Raw genomic sequence first — 21,522 nt, 5'->3', positions numbered from 1 at the left:
AATAGCAACAAGTAACCCCGGCACAGCACGTATGCATGCCAGTGCTTTCTTTCTTTATTTTTATTTTATTTTATTTTATTTTTAAGATTTTATTTACTCATGAGAGACACAGAGAAAGAGGTAGAGACACAGGCAGAGGGAGAAGCAGGCTCCATGCAGGGGACCCGATGCAGGATTCGATCCCAGGACTCGGGAATCATGCCCTGAGCCAAAGGCAGACACTCAACCACTGAGCCACCCAAGCATCCCTCTTTCTTTCTTTTTTTAAAAAATATTTATTTATTTAAACAATCTCTACCCCCAATGTGGGACTCGAACTCATGACCCCAAGATGAAGCGTCCTCGCATGCTCCTCTGACTAAGCCAGCTTCAGACGCCCCACCAGGAGCTTTCTAAGTGCTTTATAAATGCTCACTTTTTTCCTCCTCATGAAAACCCCAGGAGGTGGGCACTATGTTATTCTCCCATTTTTGAGAAGAGGACATTTCAAGGCACTTGATCCTGACCACTTCGGTACAGTGCCTCCAAGAACAACCATCATACCCTCGAAGACAGACAAGGTGGGAGCCCCTGCTGTCCCAGATACCGAGACTTGTCACAAAGCTGAGGAGCAGAGCCCTGTGGTCTGCGCACAGAACAGAACCCAGTCAGACACCACTGCGCAAGGACCCCCAACCCACTGCTTGCAGAAGCCAGGCCTACAGACAGGGAGGGAAAGACAGACGTCTTCACAGGTGAGGCTGGAGAAACTGGTTACTCATGTGGAAAACATGAAATTGGGTCTCCCCTGATACAGAATTGAATTCTGGATTGATAAAGACCTAAATGTGAAAGACAGATCTAGAGATTTCTGACCTGATGGGAAAATCACTTCCCGCCTAAGGCTAAGAAATGATCCCTGAACGAACATAAGCACAAACCATAAAAAGAAAAACATTTATAAATTCTACTTTAAGAACATCCATTCATCAACAAAACGCTGTGAAGAGAATGAAAAGACAAGCCGTGGAGTGGGAGGAAAGGTTCAAAATCTATATACCCATCAAAGGACTAGTTTTCAGAATATAAAAAAGATCACTAAGAAGCCTCCTGGAGGGGCACCTGGGTGACTCAGTCTAAGGTTAAGCCTCTGACTCTTGATTTCTGCTCAGGTCAAGATGGCAGGATCCTGGGATTGAGCCCTGCATGGGGCTCCACGTGGAGTAGGGAGCCTGCTAGAGAGTCTCTCTCTCTCCCTCTGCCCCTCCCCCCACTCTCTCTCCCTAAAATATATAAATGAATCTTAAAAAAACAAAACAAAAACAAAAACAAGCCTCTTAACCCCTTGGGGTTGTGGGTTTGAGCCTCATGTTGGGTGTAGAGATTACTTAAAAATACAATACAATACATACATACATAAATGCCTTTTAACCCCCAAATCACACAACACAATTTTACCAAAAGAGGAGATGCAAACAGCCTTTAAAACATATAAAAAAGGTGGGGTGCCTGGATGGCTCAGTCGGTTAAGCATCTGACTCTTGATTTCAGGTCAGGTCATGATTTCAGGGCCCTCACAATGGATGTGGAGCCTGCTTGAGATTCTCCCTCTGCTCCTCCCATCCCTCAAGAAAGAGAGAAAGAGGGAGTGGAGGGAAGGAAAGAGAGAGAGAGGAAGGAAGGAAGGAAGGAAGGAAGGAAGGAAGGAAGGAAGGAAGGAAGGAAGGAAAAAGAAGGAAAGGAAAAGGAAAAGGAAAAGGAAAAGGAAAAGGAAAAGGAAAAGGAAAAGGAAAAGGAAAGGAAAGGAAAGGAAAGGAAAGGAAAGGAAAGGAAAGGAAAGGAAAGGAAAGATAAGCTAGAATCAGATCCAGGAGGAAATCCACTTCACACCAGTCGGGAGAGCAGCTCCCCAGGCTGCAGGGTAGGAGCTGCAAAGGAGCTAGGGACGTGCTCAAGGGGCTTTTAGACTTGGCTGGTGGTTATGTGGGCAAGTTTAGAATTATTCACTGAACTGGTTTATGTACTTTTCTGAATGTATGTTCTATTTCACCATTTAAGAGAGAGAAAATGTCTAGGATAAAATACACAAAAATGTTTTTAAAATGTTTTACCACTCGAATGATAATTTTCCTTCTTTTTACTTTCTGTATTTTCCCCATTTTCTTAAAAGACTAAATCTTATTCTTAAAGAAAAAGAAAAAAAAGCTTTATTATGAAGAGAGAGAGATCCTTCCTAAGCCACTAGGCCTCGCTCACACATTACCACCTCCAGGAAGCTTCCCCACTCCTACCACTACCACCTTGCCCTCAGCCCTCAGTGTGCACACTCTCCCTCCCTCTCTCTCTCTCTCTCTCTCTCTCTCTCTCTCTGTTAGCTCATAAATGCCCAGCTTCTCAACACTCTGCTCCGAGGCAGACACTGGGCCAGATTTTGGGGGTAGAGAAAACAGGCAGCCTTGTGCTTGCATCAGGGACCTCACATCCAATTCCAGGCTGGGGAGGGCTGCAAAGCAGTAGCAGTCTGTAGGCTCTTCTAGAACTTCTCAAACACCTTGCATGGCTGTCATTTTTCAGGTTGCTTATCTCCCAACCAGATTTGCAAATGGCTCACCACTCTTTCCACCTGGTGGTGGCCCGCTGCGCACCCCACACTCCCCCCACCCCAAACAGCGGGAGGGCCACCCAGCCAGGGCCACAGCCTCGATGCTCCCACTGAGCACTTACTTGGGTTTCTTGACGTCTGTCATCTTGGTGTGCTCCCCAAACTCGCGCTTCAGGAACTCCTCTAGGGGCCCAGACTCGTAAGGCCGCGAGCCCCGGAACACCTCATCCTTCATGCGAAAGTACACACCCCGCATGTAGGCCATGGACTTGCCTAGAAACAAGATGGGGGGGACATGAGGGCCAGGCCCTGACTGACAGCTGCAGAAATGCAGGCCAGCAGTGGCAGGGGGAGGGTGGCAGGAGGGGACCAGATTCACTCGGGCACTTAACCAAGCTGTGGCCCCAGGGCCTCTCTTCTGCCAACTTCCCACAGAGGCAGAGATTCCCTAGGGCAGCCCCGAGGCTCTGTACTTAATTCTGTATTTCCAATTTTGTATTGTCCTTAAGAAAGGCCCTGAAAGTGTAAGAGCTTATAAATTTAATCTAGATCTACCCTCCTTGGGCTCAGAATAGAAGGACCAGGGGCACCTGGGTGGCTCAGTGGTTGAGCATCTGCCTTAAGCTCAGGTCGTGATCCCAGGGTCCTGGGATCGAGTCCTGCATCAGGCTCCCTGCATGGAGCCTGCTTCTGCCTCTGCATGTGTTTCTGCCTCTCTCTCTCTCTGTGTGTGTCTCTCATGAATAAATAAATACTTAAAAAAAAAAAAAAAGGACCAGCTCCATCCTGTGGGCCCCTGAGGACAGACATGGTCAAAGGGGCAGGCTGCACCCCACGGAGAGGCTGCCCAGCATGCCTCACCACTTCACCAGGGGGCTGTTCTCAGGAAAGGCTGAACTAGGTGACTTCTCAAATCCCTCCACAGTCGCCCAAGAGTGTGAAGAAGGAAGTGATCCTTCCTGGAGGAGGCTAGGACCTCTGCCCCCAGAATTTATACCCCACTGGGCAGAGGCAGATCCAAGATAGCTTTTCTCTCCTGGAAGGCAGGAACTGGAGACCAGAGAGGGCATGTGGGGCCCCTGAGGCCAGGGGAGGAAAGTCCCAGCAGATTGCCGCCTGATAATCCTCTTCCCAGTGCCCCAAGGGACTTTGTCCTCGGCCACCTCCTGGCCTGGCTGCCCCACGGCCCTGACACTTGAACTGCTGGGCCAAGGCCTCCTCACACAGCGAACACCTGGATGCCTGCAGCTCCCCCATGGGACTGGGGCTCCCTGAGCTGGGGCGTGCACCTGATACAGCCCCATGACCCCACTGCCCAGCACAGGCCAGGCCTTCAGACCTGGGGGTGTATGTGTGCTGAAGAGCCTGGAGTCTCCAGGCATTGGGGCAGGAATGATAGGTCAGGGAGGCTGAGGCAGAAGACAGTTCTTGCCTGGGTGGTAGCTGGCTTTAGGGACCCCGCCCCCCAGGCAGCATCACGTAGCCCGGACAGCTCCACAAAGGGGATGTTGCTTGAGTAGAGACAAGAACTACCTAGAAGCCTGTCTGGTTAAGTGAGATGCCCCTGTCACCTCCGCAAAGCTGTGATGCATAGGTGCCCGTGGCCTCAGGAAGGGGTGGGCTGGGTGTCTAGGGAACTGCCCTAACCCCAGCAACCCCATGGCTGGACTACATCACTTTGGGTGACCTCTCCCACCATGGCCTTAATTTCCCTGTGTGTAAAACCAGTCATGCTGACTGGGGCTCTGGCATTCTGTGACTCCGTGACTCCTCCATCCAGAGACCACCCACTCCATCCATGGAGGTCAGGGTACCGAGCCCTAGCCCACTCCCCAGCCCTTCTCTTTCCAGCCTCATACCCCAACATCCTCAGCCACCCCACAAAGGGCTTTCAGGAACCCCCCTCCCCAACAGCTCTCTTCACAAAGCTCTGAAAATAACCTGAGTCCAATTTGAGGGCAGATCCCGAGACTCCCCCGCCATGTCCCCCGCACCCCCACCTAGGGGGCTGCCCTCACTGTGCAGAATGGCCAGGGCCAGGATGCCCCCCGTGCTGGTCCCCGCCACCCAGTCAAAGAGATCCTTGGTGGCAACGCCCGAGGCCTTCTCGATGGCGATGAGAAGCTGGATGATGACAAGGCCCTTCACGCCCCCTCCGTCCAGGCAAAGCAGGTGGTCATGGCTGTGGTGGAGACAGCAGCGGGAGAGAAGAGGCTCCCGTTATAGGAGCCTGCATCTGTGAGCGCGCAAGACCAGTCCCCATGGAGCTCGCTGCCACTGGGGCTTTGGTGGGGGGGCAGGAGCACAGTCGGTAAAGGAATTAAAGTATAGTATTTCAGGAGGGGGAAAATGCAATGAACAATAAAGGAAAGGTCAGGTGCCTCCTTAGGGGATGGCTGGGTCTGTGTCCCATCGGTTTTGGTCAGGTCTGGATTCCCAGTCTCAGGCCTGCCTGGAAGCAGGTGCTTACGAAAAGGCTGAATTAAACAAGGCTGGAGAAAGGGCCGGTATCCTGCAGCCGGCCAGGAAGGGTGGTGGAGAGGGTGAGGACCCTCCTCCCAGGTGGAAGAAGCAGGGGAGGAAGGCAGCAGGGAGGAAGGACCACCTCTGTGCCAGGAGCTGCAGGGTGCTTTCCCCCAGCATGAATTCACATAAATGTCCCAAACCCCTTCGAGACAGACACTCCCTGCTTCCTCTGTGCACATCCATGAAGGAATGAAGCTCAGAGGTGAGCTGACCACCCAGAGTCACCAGATTGGCACCTGATGCGGCCGAGCCCGCCCTGGGGTCGGCTGACTCCTGAGTCACCTGCTCTGCAACATGCCCTGACGTCTCCCTCGGCCCTGCCATGCCCAGCTCCCTGCCTTGGTGAAGGCTCTCACAGTCTGTGCTCAGACCTGGAAGCTTCCTTCTGGTCTCCTCATCCTTCCATCTGAGCTTAAATGTCACTGCTGGGAGAAGCCTGCTCTGATGCCATCAGCACCCTCCAGCTGAGCATGCTCCTCCTCCACCCATTTCCTTGGTGTAGAGCACTTCTTGCTGCCATAAGCAAGCACTTTTGTTCCCGTGGCCACTATCTCTCCCGCCCAGGATGGGATGGAAGCTCCCCGAGGGCAGAGACTGGCTCTGCTCTGCGCATTGCCGCATATCCAGGGCACTCAGGAGGCGCCACCACACAGGTGGAAAATGAAGGAGGCCTGGGTGGCCCTCCTCCGGGGCCCCCTGTCCTCCTGGACCAGCTGCCCAGCCCTGCAGCAAGCCCAGAGGGTGGCAGGGGGAGCTGGGCTGTCACCGATGGCCCGCAAAGACCCCTGACCAGGGAGGCTGGAGCAGATGTGCGAGAGGCCCTGAGGATGTGGGGCTTACAACAGAGCCATTGATGCAGACGCAGCAAGGCAGAGCTGTGTGGCTAACAGACCTTGGGGGGGGTCCCCCACAGGGGTGCTCTGATTCTTGCCTCAGTCCCACCTGCAGGGAGGGGTACTCCACTGGTGCGAACTACCCTGGTCCTGCTGGAGAATCTGCCTCCTCTCCTCTTACTGGCCAGGACAGATCAGTCCTCCCTCTGGTACCTTCCTCAGCCCCTGGGCAGGTGTATGGGTGTGTGTGTGCCCACGTGCATAGGCACACAGGAGGTACAGTGCGTGGGAACAACCAGAACGCTGATGGGGCAGGGGCACCTCCAGGGCACATGCTACGGGGGTGGCCTTGGAAACCAGTGGGACCTACCAAGGGGAAGCCAACCCTCCAGGCAAGGAGAGGTAGAGCCACCTGTTGCCCTGCGTGGCCCTAGGGGCGGGGGCTGTGTCTGCTGACTGGAGGGCTTTCTGTGCACGGCAGGCACCAGAGATGCAGCCCAAAAGAGAGCCTGTGGCAGCAGGAAAGGCATGAGCTCGGGAGACCTGGGCTAGAGCCTCTGCTCTACTGCTCACTGTGACCTTGAGCAGGTCACTTCACCTCTTAGGGACTCAGGTCCTGCATGGGCAAAACAAGGTTCCTGATCCCTCCCCAGGAAGGCTGTTAGGAGCATGCCATAGTAAGACCCAGAGGACAAGCAAGCGGCTCTATTACGAAAGGGAGAAGAGAGAGAGGCCATGCTGGCAGGCACTGCTTCTGAGCCCCTCGCACTGTCCTCAGGGACCAAGGCTTCTTTGTACCCATTACCCAGGCCTGCCTCTGAGAATGGGCCTGGGTACACAGCAGGTGCTTGGGAAGTCAGCCCACCCACAAGCTCTGCGGAGGGAAAGGGGCAGGGCAGAGCCAGGGGGAAGCGGGCTCACCATCACAGAGGGGATCTGGGTGATCTTCCCCAACAAACCAGGACTAGGTCAGGAGGGACAGGACTGCAGTCACCTCTGTCATGTGACCTCGAGCCTGCGAGGTCACGGATGAAAGAGCGGGCCCAGGGTCTCTGAAAGGTCATCCTTTCGCTTGAACTACCTCACAGGGCTGTGGTGTGGACTCAGCAGAAGCCCCGAGCTTGCTGGAGGGCACCAGGCAGAGGCCTTGTACATGGGGCTCCCTCCCTCCTCCACTTACGTCCGCTTCTCATCCCTCATGGAGCTCAGGATGAACGCTGGCTTCCGGGACCGGGAGATTTGCACGATGTCCTGTAGTTCTGCGAGGCACAGGGCAGGGGTGGGCCAGGGCCACGCGGCTCCCACCATCCCACAGGCCCTGAGAGAAAATCTGGGGCTATGCCCTCCTCCCTACTACCCTACCCCTAGCAGGAGCACCTGCCTCCTGCCGCCAGAAGGGCTCTTTGTCCTAGGACACAGCTGTGCCAGAGGCCACCGGGCCCTTGGGGTGAAATGGGCTAGAATGCAGAGGGGCGCCCACTGCTCTGGAAGCCCCTGTCCTGCCCCGCCAGCTCCCAGGCCTTCCTCCCAAAGTCCCGAAGCACAAGCACCCCTGCCATGCCCTGTGCTTTCCAGTTTACAGAGCATGTTCTCATGCAACAGGCAAGCAGAGCCACTGACAACCACCATCACCAGAATCCTTATCCCCAATTTACACATGAGGCTCAAACAGGTTTATGCGGCTGACTCGTCCGAGGTCATTTATCCCAAAGGCTGAGTCTGGACACTCCCTGAGGTTTAAATCCACAAGTGGAGGGAGATAACCAACCCCTCTCCAGAGTCTGTTCATCCTGATCCCAGGTCTGGAAGCTTCCTCTGCGGCCTCTCAGACCAGCTGCACCCACCACTCTCTCCATGTTCTCCTCTGTGCCTGAAACCCCCACCCTTGCTCGGCCACCCGATGGGCAGGCTGCCCTCCTAACAAGCAGCCCGGCCCCGTGTGCCTGGCGCAGCACGGCCATATCATCTGGATTCTGCTGGGCACTCCCCACCCCTGTGCAGAGCCTAGAAGCAGCAAAGCAGGAAGGCAGGCTGCAAGGCAGTGTGCCTCCCCCTCACCAGGGCAAGTGGCCAGAGGGTGGGCGAGATAAGTGGGAGACTGGCCAGGAGAGACAGTGGACAGAGTGCCAGGGAGAGGGTGGTAAGGCTGGACGTGTGTGACTGGGCATGCAGCTGGGAAAGGAAGGTACTAGAGCTACAGCTAATGGGGCTTGGTGGGCTCTGTAGTCCTCTAGGCCCAGGGCATTACCCATCTGACGCTGCGCCCCAGGCCCACCATCCAGCCTGGCTTGGGTGACGGCCTGCCTGTAAAATTGAGAGATAAAGATGGGGTGGGAGGGCAGGGCCTGCATGGGGATGGGCAGGGGCAGAGAGGGACAGAGCCAGAAGGTCAAACTACGGCTTCTGGCTCTGCCTCCCTGACCCCAGGCTAGGCTGGGCTAGCCTGGCTAGACGTGTTGGTCTGCTTCCACAGCTTGCCAAGGATTGGTGTCTGACCGTCCTGGTCAGAGGATTCTGATATCAGAATAGCCTAGGGCCCTGGTTTGGCCAGCCCACAAAAAGCACACATAAGAGACCCCATCTGCTTGAGGGCCACCTTCACGGGGACCAAGGACACAGGGGCAGATGCAGACTGCCTGGCCACATTCAAAAACCTGTAGGTCACAAAGGGGTCAGCAGGGGACATGCAGGCCCCAGACCTAACAGAGTCCACAGCATGGCAGAAACACTCCTCACTGGAGCCAGAGGGCCAGGGGCTCTGGGTCTCCCAGCAGCCCTCATCACTGCCCACCCTGAGTGGGCAGGGCACAAGAAGAGGCCATGCAAGTGCACACCTCATGGGTGCCCTGCGGATGCCCAGACCTAAGACCATGCCGAGGGCATTCTCTCGGGGTACGTGGACTGTGGGCCATTAGCTGGTGGGCCCCCAGGCCTCTGGGCTCTGTGGGTGTCTGGCTGCCTCCAGAGGCTGACAAATCCTGCCCCATCCTTCCTGTTCCCTTCGATAACTTCTACCCTGGACCCTGTTTCCTTTGGATCAGGACTGCTCTGATCCCAGCACCTAGGGACCAGTTGGAGAGGAGGAGCATGGCAGGGGAGAGGCCTACCTAGGTTGTTTAAGCTGATCGGTGGGGGCTGAGATCTTTCCAGGGAGGAGGACTGATGTGTCGTAGTGGAGCACTGCTCTGAGGGGGCCTCGTGGGTAAGTGGGAGGCGGTAGTCGGCCCCTACGGTTCTCAGCAGAGTTAAGAGCGTCTTCCTGGTGACAACTAGTCATGGTTTGGGGTGGGGGAGATGGTACAGAATCACAAATGATGTCAACATGCATGTGAGAGGCCCCTCCTTTCCACACATGGTCCCTTCTCTTATCTACCAGGTGGCCTGGGTATGTAGGGGAACTGGGTACCCTGGAGGCCCAACCCCACCCTGGCAAGACATACTAACTCCAGTCTGTTACAGCCAAATAGCTTCCTGGGGCCTAGGAAGGCACAGAGGTCGACTACAGAATATGGAAGGAAAAAAAAAAAAAAAAAAAGAATATGGAAGGAAGTCAAGGTTGCCCAGTTCGAGTATTTGGGGACCCCCTCTTTTCCCTCATTTCCAGTCAAGAAAACTGGACTCCCGGGCACCTGGGTGACTCAGTCGGTAAAGCATCTGCCTTCGGCTCAGGTCATGATCCCAGGGTCCTGGGATCGAGTCCTGCATCAGACTACCTACTCACTGGGCACTCACTTTTTTTTTTGCCTAATTATTTCAAGATACTTTATTTTCAAAACAGGTCACAACACTAAGCTTTTGGCCCATTCTGCCAACATACAAGCTACAAACGCTTGCTCAGCAGCTGAGGGGCACTCCTTAGTAGCATGTTTGAAAATTGAATAAAAATCCATATAAAACAAATATTCAAATAGTTTCCATAGGAACACAGATAAGTGACCCCATCTCCTGCTTCTCCCTCCCCCTCTGCAACTCCCCCTGGCTCATACTTACTCTGTCTCTCTCTAATAAATAAAATCTTAAAAACAAACAAACAAACAAAAAACAAGATTGGGCTTAATTGTATCTAATATAAGTTATTTTTAAAAATCTAATTAAGAAAGGAAAAACAGGACTCGCCTCTCTGTTCAAGCAATTCTCAAAACTGATGAATGGAGGGTCCTTTCTAGAGCTCAAAAGGGACCAGCCAGCCTGGGGGCATTTGCCCTCCTCTAATGGATAGGATAACTAAAAAGGATGCCACAAGTAGCGCACACACGTGCACTCACACGCTACCAACTACACACCCACAGCAACCTCCCCAGCTCCCCAAAACCCCCTGAAGGGGGCCCAGGCTTCTACTAAGGATGATCTGTGGATCTGTGTTTTCCAGCTCTAATGCCAAGGCTCACCAAGTGAACATGCAGTGCATGCAGCATGCGTGTGCGCACAAGGGCATGCATGCATACTTGTGTGGCACAGTGCATGCATCAGCCCTCAGTTGTTCCTGCAAGTGGTTCCATCCACGAACTCTTTAGGAATGAGGAACTGGCTAATGCTAGTACGTATCCCACCCACCTCCCTGGGAGTCTAGGCACTCTGAGGCAGGATGGGAAGAAGACATGGGTTTGGCAAACCCCTTTGTGGGTTCCACCCACTGGTTATGGCCCTTTTTCTTAGGCAAAGAAAACTTCCCCTCTTAGCCCCCCGGGTGTTCCTGGAAACACTAGGCAAGAAGCAAGGGAAAGGTGGGTACAGACAGGATGCTGGTGCCTGATGGCTGGGACCACCCTCCCCCCCAGCGCAGGCACCCACCCACCCCTGCCCAACTCTAGTCAGGAGTGCAGGGCACTTACGTTTGCTGATCTTGGAAGCTATGGATGCAGGAGTCTCCCCAAAGTCATTTGGGGCGTCTACCTCTGCTCCAAAAACAATGAGGGCCTTGATCATCTCCACATTGTCATTCTGTTGGGCATGGAGTAAAGGGAAAATACAACAGCTCAGGAAATGAAGGAAAAAAGGGTGCCAGCCTCTTCCACTCTGCCCATCAACTCGGTGGACCTCTTCTGGGCCTGGGAGAAGATGCTAGAACCCTTTGGGTCCCCCACCCACCTAATAACCCAGGAAGAAACTGGAAGTGACTCACGCCAGACCCCAGACCCACCAGCAACTTCTCAGAGGAAGCAACGCATCTATGACCCCTGCCCCAGGAGCCCCAGGGACAGCTGCTGATCACTTCCAAGAGCAGCAGCAAAGGGTGAGCAAGGAGAGGGAAGGCTGTCTTGTCCATCATATCTAGGGTGCCATCTGTGAGGGGTAACTAAGCACATGTCCTCCCTGATGGCGGCCTTCCTTCCACGGGGCACCGTGCATTTAACATCTGGCAACTGGGCAGAGGGGCGAGGGACACGGTTTCCGAGAACAAACCAATACTCTGGCTGCCTGGAGACCGGAGCTCTGGTCTTACCACCTCCCTCTTCCCGTGGCCTAATTCCCTTGCCTAGAGAATGAAGAGATGCGTTTAGAATGCAGTTTTCCAAATAGTGGTTCATGTACATTAGGACTGAGATGAGCACGAGTATGCATGCATGCTTGAATCATCAGTTACGAATTTCTGTTTTGGTTACCTTTCTTTTGTGTCACTGGCTTGCCATTTTCAGTAGTGACAAAACACTTCCTTTGAAATAAATTTAAGTAAGTTTAAAAGCAAACCAACTTAAAGAAATGATTAAGGATGTAATTATAAAAGTGATTCATGAATGTGCCAAAGACTGTGAGGCTGATCTGCAAGGACCCAAAGTATGGGCAACAAGAAACAACAGCAGTTCTCAAAATGCCATCTCACACGTTCGTGGTTCCCATGAACGTGTGAGACCCTCCAGAAGGTTCACGAGGTTCAAACTGTTTTCATAGGAGCGCCTGGCTGGCTCAGTCAGAAGAGTGTGCAGCTCTTGATCTCTGGGTCTTGAGTTCGAGCCCCATGTTGGGTTGGGCATACAGATTACTTAAAAAAAGAAATAAACAACAACTTGCTTTCACAAAAAAAAAAATCAAGATGTTTACTTTTTGCATTGTATTGGCTTTTGCACCAATGGTGTATGAACAGTGATGGATAAAGCTGCAAGACAGCGCACCAAACTACTACTCACTGTGGTTTTCCTCTCTGCCACTTGTTCACAGTAAGAAATCAACCAATTAATTAAAAAGCCAATTTCCCTGAGGAATGTCTTTCATGAAGCAGTAATAATTAATTTTATTAAATTTTGACATTGTCTACTGTGTCATAATATAGAGAGAAAGCACAGGCATTTCTGTGGCATATTAAAGCACAACCATTATCTTGAGGAAAAGCATGGGTGCAATTGTTTGAGTTGTGAGCAGAGCCATGCTTTTTTTCTTGGAATGCCATTTTTACTTGAGATCATGACTGACGAACGATGATTGGCCAGCCGTGGGTATTCAGAAGACATGTTCTCAAAAATGAATGCAGTGAGTCTAGCACTTCAAGAAAAACAACTGACAATATTTTGTGCCAATGTTAAAATTCAAGCTTGCAAACAAAAATGGGAATTCCAGAACACTTGTATATGCCATGACGGGCTTGACAGCTTCCCAACACTGAGAGACTCTTCTGATGAGATCTGTGGGGATATTTACAAATGTGGGGTTTGATACCGTAGAATGAAATGGGTCAACATCTCTATACATATACACAGTGAGCCAATATTTTCCAAGGATGACTTGAAATCATTCGTGGTTTACGTAAAAGATCCATGTGAGTACAAAAGATACTAATGGAACCAAGTGTTTAATGTAACAAGTGTGAAGAGTTCATGGAGATGGTTAAGGGCCCACTTGGAATTGACTTGTCAGAAACTCCCTTGTCCAGTTTTGGTGCATTGAAGAGTATTCATGATTCTCTGAAAAGGTGCAACTGTGTATCTTTTCTAATGACATAACTATGTGAGACCAGACTTTCTTCAAATCCTCCAACATATATTCAACAACATATTGCAACACAATAAATGTAGCGAAAGACTGGGAGAATCAATATGTCTTCCCTGAAGCCGAGCATTAAAAAGATTCACAAAAATGTAAAACGAGGCCAACTCTTCTCGATTATTTTTTGTTTCGGAAAATAAAATTGTTTTTCATAAAAATGTTATTTATTTTGGTTAGACTGTGCTTGGTGAATTGCTATTTTTAAGTGAATTAATATTTTGAAAAGTGCTTGTTTTTAATCTCCAATCTAATAAATATAGATGGATACAATCCATGTAGAAGAAAAGTCTTTGGGATCTTCAATACCACACAGACCCAAAATTTTGATAACTGATGAACTAGATCATTCTAAGGGCTCATTCAGTGCTAAAAATGGCCACAGTTTTATTTGCAGTTTCCACCTCCCAGGCAACAGTGTCTCTGCCACAGCTATGGCCTTTGGTATAAAGCAGGATATCTTTGAGTGTGTCTTCAATCTACTTCTTTTAGAGTACCAGATGCCTCTCTCCAATTCCATCACTTGGAGATTTTTTTTTTTTAGATCTGTTGAACATACTTACGTACACATGGTATTGCTACAGAATACGAAATATGGAATATGTACACATATGTCAGCAACAGAATAACATTCCCTCCCCTGCATTTACTGTGTTCATACTCTAGTTGTCTCGAGGGGTCTCAAGGGCAGGAGCTATCCTCTATAATAACCCAAAAACTGTGGCCAACACCTACTGTGGGTCACCAAGATGTATAAGCAGACACTGCCTTCTGGGAGCTTATTGTCCCACTCAGGAGATAGGAACAACATGCAGAGGAGTATGTTCCCCTAATAATGCAGAGGAGGAGAACTGACATCTGAGGGATGCCCACTGGTACCCGGTACTGTGTGGGTCATCTGGACATTCCTCCTGGGGTGCCCAAGTATCTAAGCTGAGTCTAGGAAGGTAAGATTCCCAGCATCGGGGAAAGGAAGAGGGCACGGCAGGAGGGGAGTGACTGGCAGGCTCACCGACATGGCCAGGTGCAGCGGGGTGTTGCCATGCTCTCCGCGGGCATCGGCGTTGGCCCCGTAGGTCAGCAACACCATGACGCAGTCGAAGCGGTTGCGCATCACGGCCACATGCAGGGCTGTGTTCCCCACGCAGCTGGTGCTGTTCACATCACAGCCCCGTTTCAGCAGCATGCGGGCCATCTGTGGGAGACAAGGGTACGTGCCCCAGTGGGTGGGCACTCAGGGCACCCGGGGGGCCACCACCTGCTCCCTGAGACACCTGCAGGGATCGGGCCTCTGGAAAGCTCTTAGCAACAAGAAGAACTCAGGCAGCAGGCCCCAGTTCTGGGGGGACCCCTAGACCTTGGCCCACACTATCCACTCCCTAGAAGTAGAGGACAAAAGGCTGAAGACATGCTCACTGTTGTAAGGGGCTTCCCGGTTCTTCCCTGGAGCTAACAGGACCCCATGCATCTCACAAACTCCCAGAACTGCTCCCACTCCCCGAGTGCAACCTACCCTGGGATCCTGTAAGGGTCTGATCCCTCCCTGGGCCTAGGCAACGTGCACCCCTGTGCCCGGCAGCCTGAGACATGGAGAGCAGTCTGGCCTTTGGAGGCCAACAGTCCTGAGCTCAAAGCTCAGCCCCACTTCATCCCAGTCCTCTGAGCTTAGGTGGGCCACTGCACTCTCTGCACTCAGACTTCTCTCTCTCTCTCTCTCTTTTAAAAGATTTATTTACTTTTCAGAGAGAGAGAGAAAGAGTGTGTGTGTATACACATGGGCAGAGGAAGTGGCGGAGGGAGAGGGAGAGAGAGAATCCCAAGCAGACTCTCCACTGAGCATGGAGCCCAACACAGGACTCAAACTCACGACCCTGAGATCATGACCTGATCTGCAATGACCCAGGTGCCCTCTCGGTTTTGTCTTCTGTGAAAATAGAACTGCAAGTCCCTAGTTCAGAGAGTGGTGACAATGAATGACAAAGCATACACAAAAGGGCCTGACTTGGCATCTAACCTCTGGCAGGCAGAAGGTGCCCTGTGGAGGTTGGCAATCTCCTCCCTTCTAGCCCATCACATTTCAGAACAGACCACAGTCTCTGGGGCACCCAGTACACTATGGAGCTCTGCTTCCTAGCGATGAGAGACCAGAGGTCTCCATCCTCCTGGGGTAGGGGGTGGAGCTTGGCTTAGGGAGGCCTCAGAAGAGCTGCTCAGTCAGGCTCTCTATGGATGCAGTCAGCAGCAGCAGCGTCACACCACCTTCTGTTTGCCAATTTACAAAGAATTTCTCAGACATGACCTCGCTGACTTCACACCACCTGGGGCAGGCCATACATAAAGAAACCACAGAGGGAATATCATCATGGTGCCAGTGATCAGCAGAGCAACACCAGGATGTCATCCTCCCCTGAGGAACCACTATGAGACCAAGCCCCACAGCAGCATCCCAGAGTCATCTCAGGAGCCTCCTTCCTGCAGGCAGCTGAGGAACAAGGGGCTCTGGAACCCCACCCCTGACTACCCACCCCATGTCCTCAGACACTGCCTACCTCAGCGTTTTTGGCCCAGTGGAGGGGGCTGGCTCCGTAGCGAGGGTCTTTGCTATGGATCTGGTTGCTGTCCATGCTGATGATCATTTCAGCACACCTAGAGAGAAAGGAGCCATGGGCCGGTATAGAAAGCCATGGGCATGGAGGGAGGTGGCCTGGAGCTGGGAAAGGCCATGCCTTGGGGCTTCATCTCCTGGTGAGGAAGAGCTTCTGCAAATAAAGTTGCAACAGAACTAGCCAGCATATATACTATGGTATGTCAAGGGTATGCTGAGCCCCTATAGGCAGAGCTCAAGCCCCTACCTCCAGGAAACCTTCCCTGATAACTCCAATCAGCAATGATCATTCTCAGTGGTGCTAGCCTTCAAGTCAGGTAGGCCTGAGGTCAAGCCCCAGCCTCCTATTGGTGATCTCTAGGACGTGGCTGAGCCCACCTGCAACATGGGCACAGTCCTAACAGGACTGGTGGGTATTAGAGGAGAGAAGACTTTTCATTTCTGTGCCTGGCACATGGCTACCCTCTGTCCCCCAGCCATCTACTGCTGGTGCTTCATGCATTGGCCTGCATCCTGCAGGAAGTACAGGCAAAGTAGTTACAGATTTATTATTTATTTACTAGAGAGAGAGAGAGAGAGAGAGAGAGAGAGAACAGTGGGAGGGGCCTCTGCAGGGAGGGAGACAGGGAGAAAGAATCCCAGGCCAACTCCTCACTGAGCACGGAGCCCGACCTGGGACTCAATCTTACAACCCTGTGATCATGACCTGGGCCGAAACCAAGAGATGAAGGGAAAAGCAAAATGTGGCTGACCATACCATGGAACAGAATTCTGCCTTAAAAAGGAACGGAGGGGCACCTGGGTGGCTCAGTCAGCTAAGCGCCTGCCTTCAGCTCAGGTCAAGATCTCCGGCTCCCGGGATCCAGCCTTGAGTTGGGCTCCCTGGTCAGCGGGGAGTCTGCTTCTCCCTCTGCCCCTCCTTCTGTGCTCACTCTCCTTCTCTCTCAAAAAAATAAATAAGATCAAATAAATAAATAAATAAATAAATAAATAAATAAATAAAATTAAATCTTAAAAAAAAAAAAGGAAGGGAATCCTGATACCTGCCACAATATTAATAAACCTTGAAGACATTTTACAAAGTGGAAGTCAAGTCCCAGGCCCAAACCCAGCTCTATAAAGGTCAGCTGAGGGACTGACAGACTGGAGCTGGGACAGAGCCTTTCTGTAACCCTAAGGCTTGAGATTTCTAGAGTATAACTGTGCTGGCTACCGGGTGGTGGCAGAGGCAGGTCCTCGCTGGGGCGCTGGGAGGACATGGTTGTGTGCGATAGTAGGGCACAACTCAGGTACGAGGCCACTCACGTCATCCTATGTGCATGATCCCTGATGTGATGTGGGCCAGCCCCTCAGGGGAGGCCTGGCAGGGGCCGAGAAGCATGTGGCTAGAAGTGTCTAAGAAGCAAGCGACCCAGGCACTACCAGGCCCCTGGACAGGAAGGCTTGGGGCAGCTGGAGATGAGCCAGAGCGGGGCAGCCATGGCACCTCTCAGGTCTAAAAGAGCATCACTCATCACTTGTGTCCATTCAGGCTGCAACCTGCAACCACGGAACGTGACTACTGGGAGTGAGGGTGTTGGTACTATCTCTAACCACTTGGTCAAGTTTTCCTGAAAGTTCTAGTCCTCCTTGGCTATGCTGGGGAGGATCACAGAAAGGTGGGCTGGTCCAAGCCTAGACTAGATCTTTGAGGGGATGGCCATGCCAGGGGTGCCAGCAAGATGTGTGCGGACTCCAGAAAAAGGAAAGACCCCACCCACCATGTGTGTGCTGCCCTCTGTGCTGCTCTTTCCCCAGCCTAATCAGCACCAACTGACTGCACCACCCCGGCACCCCTTCATCTCTGTTTTATTTTAAAAGATTATTTATTTATTTATTTATGACAGACACACACACAGACAGAGAGAGAGAGAGAGAGAGAGAGAGAGAGAGAGGCAGAGACACAGGCAGAGGGAGAAGCAGGCTCCATGCAAGGAGCCTGACGTGGGACTCGATCCCGGATCTCCAGGATCACACCCTGGGGATGAAGGTGGCGCTAAACCGCTGAGCCACCCGGGATGCCCTCCTTTTATTTCTTTTATCACACCCCCACCCTACACACACACACACACACACATTTCACATGGAGAATTTTCCTGATACCAGGGTTTCCCAGGTCTGGGGAGAAAGGAAGAAATGCGAGAGTGGTCCACAGCTCCTTTAGGCATGGGCCAGGGACCTGTATCCCCCAGCAGTGCCACCCCCCAGGAAGGACGGATACATCTAGGCAGAAGGGGCCCTGGGCCACTTTACCAAGCATTCCTGGGCTTCAAGCCAGGAATCTGCAGAAGCCACAGAGCAGTGTCGTAGTCATGAAAGGGGTTCAGATTGAGCTGCTGGGCTTCGGTGGAAGAGGACCCAGGTCAGCTGGGCCCCTCCTTGGGGCTACATGTGACTCCAGCATAGGAGGACCATTTGGGGCAGGTGGAAAGGAGAGACCCCAGGGAAGATTTGGATTGTTCTCTAGTCTGGGAGAGGGAAGGTGGTGGCCAGAAATTAAGGTGCATTACAGAAAACATTTTAAAGTTCCACTCTGCACAGCTGACTTTCTGGACTGTGATTCACATCTACTACACATTCAAGTACCTTCCTCCAGTCAGGTCAGCCCTTGGCACAAGGACCTGAAACACATCTAATGACCCTGTAGAGCCCAGTGCTCCCCTAGGCATGAAAGCCAGAGGCCCAGCAGACTGGGTGCAGGAGTGAGGCCTTACCCCTTATGGCAGAACTTCATGGCAGTGTGGATGGGATAGCCAGTGGGCCCCATGATGTTGCACCGAGCATTGCAAAGCAGCAGCACGCGGACCATTTCTTGCTTCCCCATCTGGCAGGCCAGGTGCAGCGGGGTCTGGCCCTGGTTGTTCACTCGGTTCAGGCCGGCTGATGCGTTCTTCCCTAGGAGCTGACAGCAGGACACTGGGGTGGGCTGGGCCCTGACAACGATAAGTCCCGCACGACCCTCCCCGACACCCTCCATGGCAGTCTCCTCTGCCCACATAAGGGGAAGGGAGATTGGACTGTGCAAGAACAGGGTAGGGACAAGGGAGGCAACAGAGAGAGCAGGTGCACAGGAGAGCAGGATGGCAGCTATGCCAGTGCGGAGGGGGCGGCTGCTCTGGGACAGCTGTGGTTCATACAAAAACCTTCCCAATCACGAAACTGAAAATCAGGTTGTTTGTACAGATGGGCACTGGGGGTCTGGGTGGAGCAATTCCTGCTTTTCATTGTATACTTTCATCATATTTTCATCTTTCTTGCTTGAATTTCTTTTCACTAGGTTCACATATTATTTTTTCAATTAAAAAACAAAACCAGGTAGTTCTTTCTGCCCATGGTCCTGTCTCACACCTTTTGCATGAAAACAAACAAAAAAACAAAACAGTATTACAAAGAGAGCCAGAAGGTTTTATTTCCTCACTTGAGGCCCACCAGCTCCAAGGGGAGGCTCTGTCCTCACTCCTGGCCCAGTGGCCAGTCACCACGGGGTCCCACCTGCTGGGTCCCGGGACACAGCAAGGCCAGGGCTTCTAACGGGAGAGACAGCTCACAAGTCCACCAACTGCTGTCTCCAGAGGTTAGCTCCAACACCTGTGAGCCCGGGGGACCTAGCTGGGCCTGTTGATGGGCTGGAGACATGGCAAAGAGGCCCGACCCAAGGGCCAGCCCCACCACGCACAGCTCTGCTCTTCCTTGGGCACATTTCTTAACTTCATGGAAGTTCGGTTTCTTTTTTTTTTTTTTTTTTAAAGATCTTATTTATTTATTTGAGATAGCAAGAAAGTAAGCAAGAGCACAAGCCAGAGGGAGGAGCAGAGAAAGAGGGAGAAGCTGACTCCCTGCTGAGCAGGGAGCCCAATGCAGGACTCGATTCCAGGACTCCAGGATCATGACCTGAGCGCAAGGCAGATGCTTAACCCACTGAGCCACCCAGGCACCCCAGAAACTCAGTTTCTTTGCCAAAGAGAAGATAATGACTCCACCCACAGAGGCTATTTTGAGAATTAACTGGCACACACAACAGTCAAGGGCCAGACAAGAGACCAGCACGCAACAAAGGATAGCTACTGACAAGAGAGAGTGTGCGTGCCACCTGCACAGAGGCAGGCTCTGTGGGGCGCTGTGCTGGGCACTTAGCCGGCTCTCAGGAAGGATGGAGTTCACAAACAGTGCATGTGGAAGTCCTTTCCCTGTGAGTCAATCATACGACATGAACGCATATTTTCTGGAAAGTAGTTCCTTTCTGATGCCAGGGCAGAGAAGGACATGACCTTTAAAAGAATCTTCCTGCTCTGGGTAATCAAATACTGTGTGGTAGTCTGTCTTTTCCATCTAATACATAAAGTAGCCTTTCATGACATCACTCCCATCTACTTGTCTACAATTTTTATTTTCATTTTTCAGCCCAATAATCAAACATTTATATAGGGGTATATCTGGTGCAAAGGTAGGATGGAGCTTGGAGTACCTGTAAAGAGCTAAGCTCAGGTCCCAGTGGACCATAAGCCTCTCTAGGCAGGGCTGAAATGAATTCACCCAGCCTAGGGCTGGGCTCAGTAGGGCCTTGAAATAAGCCAAACCAAACTGATTGGCTGGGCTGGGCCTCTGGTTTATCTTGGTGGGATGGAGGACCTCCCTAGGGTGGCTACAGCACAGTGGCTAAGGATGTGTCTCCTCGACGAGCAAGAGGGGGGAACAGGGGAGAGGAGGGTACACCCTCCAGGAAGCAGCTCAAGACCAAGTGACGACAACAAGGTGTTGCCAGATCTGGTCACCCTGCGCCCCACCTCCCCCTACAAGCTCACCTGCAGCACCTGGGAATTGTCACCCTGGACGGCGTAATGAAAGGCCGTCTCTCCGTTGTTGTCAGTGACGTCCATCTGGGCGTGGCAGTACTGCACCAGCTCCACCAGGATCTCCCCGTCACCCTTGCGGCAGGCCAGGTGCAGGGGGGTGCAGCCCTCCTCATTCTCCCTGTTATTGGCACAGCTGCGAAGGGTGGGGGTGGGGGATGGGCACAGGAAGGAGGGGTGCTGAGAAACTTGGGCACAGAAGAGGGAAGTGGGCTGGCACTTGAGAGCATCCATGCCATGCTCAGGCTGGCTGGTTCAACCTTAGGGCGGATTCACAATTTATCTGTGACTGGTGTGATTTTATCAGTTGTTCACTTGCACACCTGTACAAGATGGCTCCTAGGGGCATGCCAGTGTGAATTGGGTGGCAGGGTGGCATACCAAGGGTAGGAAGGCAGAAATCTCATTAACCTCAGGCAGTTCACCTAACCTTTTTGGGCTTCAATATCCTTATCTACAAAAAATAAAAATAAAAATAAATACAATAATGCCTGCCCTAGAAAAGGGACGAACCGTGGGAGGTTAAACACCACAATGTCCAAGTACAGGCCTGAAAACTATAAAGGGCAGTGAGGATTTCTGAGCCTGGGTCTTGGGAGCAGAACCAAGCTGTGGCCACCTCGGGGCAAGCAGGTGAGCCAGACTCCTGCAACAGGGCCCATACGGCCCCCTCTTGAGGGCACATCTACTGACATAAGTATTGGCTGAAGGGCCATATGAAAGTAAGCGGTCCAGCCTCCAGGAGGGCAGCCAGATCTCTGTTAAAGAGACACGGATCTGAGGCCTCTTCAGCACTCTCTAGCAGTGACCTAGCATGGATCACAACCTCTCATGCTGGGATGACAACACTTCCTGGGGGATGTTGCAAGGATTCAAGTTCATGGTGGGTATAAAATGACTACCATGGCCTGGCACCTGTTGGGCCCTCCAGAAATACCACATTTCTCCTCCTGGCTTCAGTAAGCATTCCTAGGCTCCCTCTCCAAGGCCACACACTAGTTTCTTTCTAATCAAAGGCACGGGGCAACTTTTGACCTTATAGAGGGGAACTGAGGCAGGATGGAGAAACTCCCCAGAACCTGCCCATCCACATGCAGAAGCACATGCATGGTT

General features: G+C 52.2%; 1 protein-coding gene across 5 annotated transcripts in view; it reads right to left on the bottom strand.

The window, feature by feature from the left end:
- PLA2G6 (phospholipase A2 group VI) overlaps nucleotides 1–21,522 on the bottom strand; it is a 59,851-nt gene that overhangs the window by 9,877 nt on the left and 28,452 nt on the right. For 3 of the 5 annotated variants that reach the window (XM_041756061.1, XM_041756060.1, XM_041756062.1), the window contains 9 exons: nucleotides 20,362–20,545; nucleotides 18,274–18,461; nucleotides 15,465–15,561; nucleotides 13,928–14,110; nucleotides 10,773–10,881; nucleotides 9,048–9,209; nucleotides 7,121–7,199; nucleotides 4,600–4,763; nucleotides 2,704–2,854 (listed from right to left, as the gene is read on the bottom strand). In XM_041756061.1, coding sequence (XP_041611995.1) covers nucleotides 2,704–2,854; nucleotides 4,600–4,763; nucleotides 7,121–7,199; nucleotides 9,048–9,209; nucleotides 10,773–10,881; nucleotides 13,928–14,110; nucleotides 15,465–15,561; nucleotides 18,274–18,461; nucleotides 20,362–20,545 — 1,317 coding nt within the window. The remainder of the gene's footprint in view (nucleotides 1–2,703; nucleotides 2,855–4,599; nucleotides 4,764–7,120; nucleotides 7,200–9,047; nucleotides 9,210–10,772; nucleotides 10,882–13,927; nucleotides 14,111–15,464; nucleotides 15,562–18,273; nucleotides 18,462–20,361; nucleotides 20,546–21,522) is intronic. The other 2 variants (XM_041756064.1, XM_041756065.1) reach the window with 2 other exon arrangements.

Source organism: Vulpes lagopus, chromosome 5 (genome assembly GCF_018345385.1).
Source record: "Vulpes lagopus strain Blue_001 chromosome 5, ASM1834538v1, whole genome shotgun sequence".
Lineage (NCBI taxonomy): Eukaryota > Metazoa > Chordata > Mammalia > Carnivora > Canidae > Vulpes > Vulpes lagopus.
Note: the sequence above shows the minus strand (reverse complement) of the source record. Positions and strands in the feature narration are given on the sequence as shown.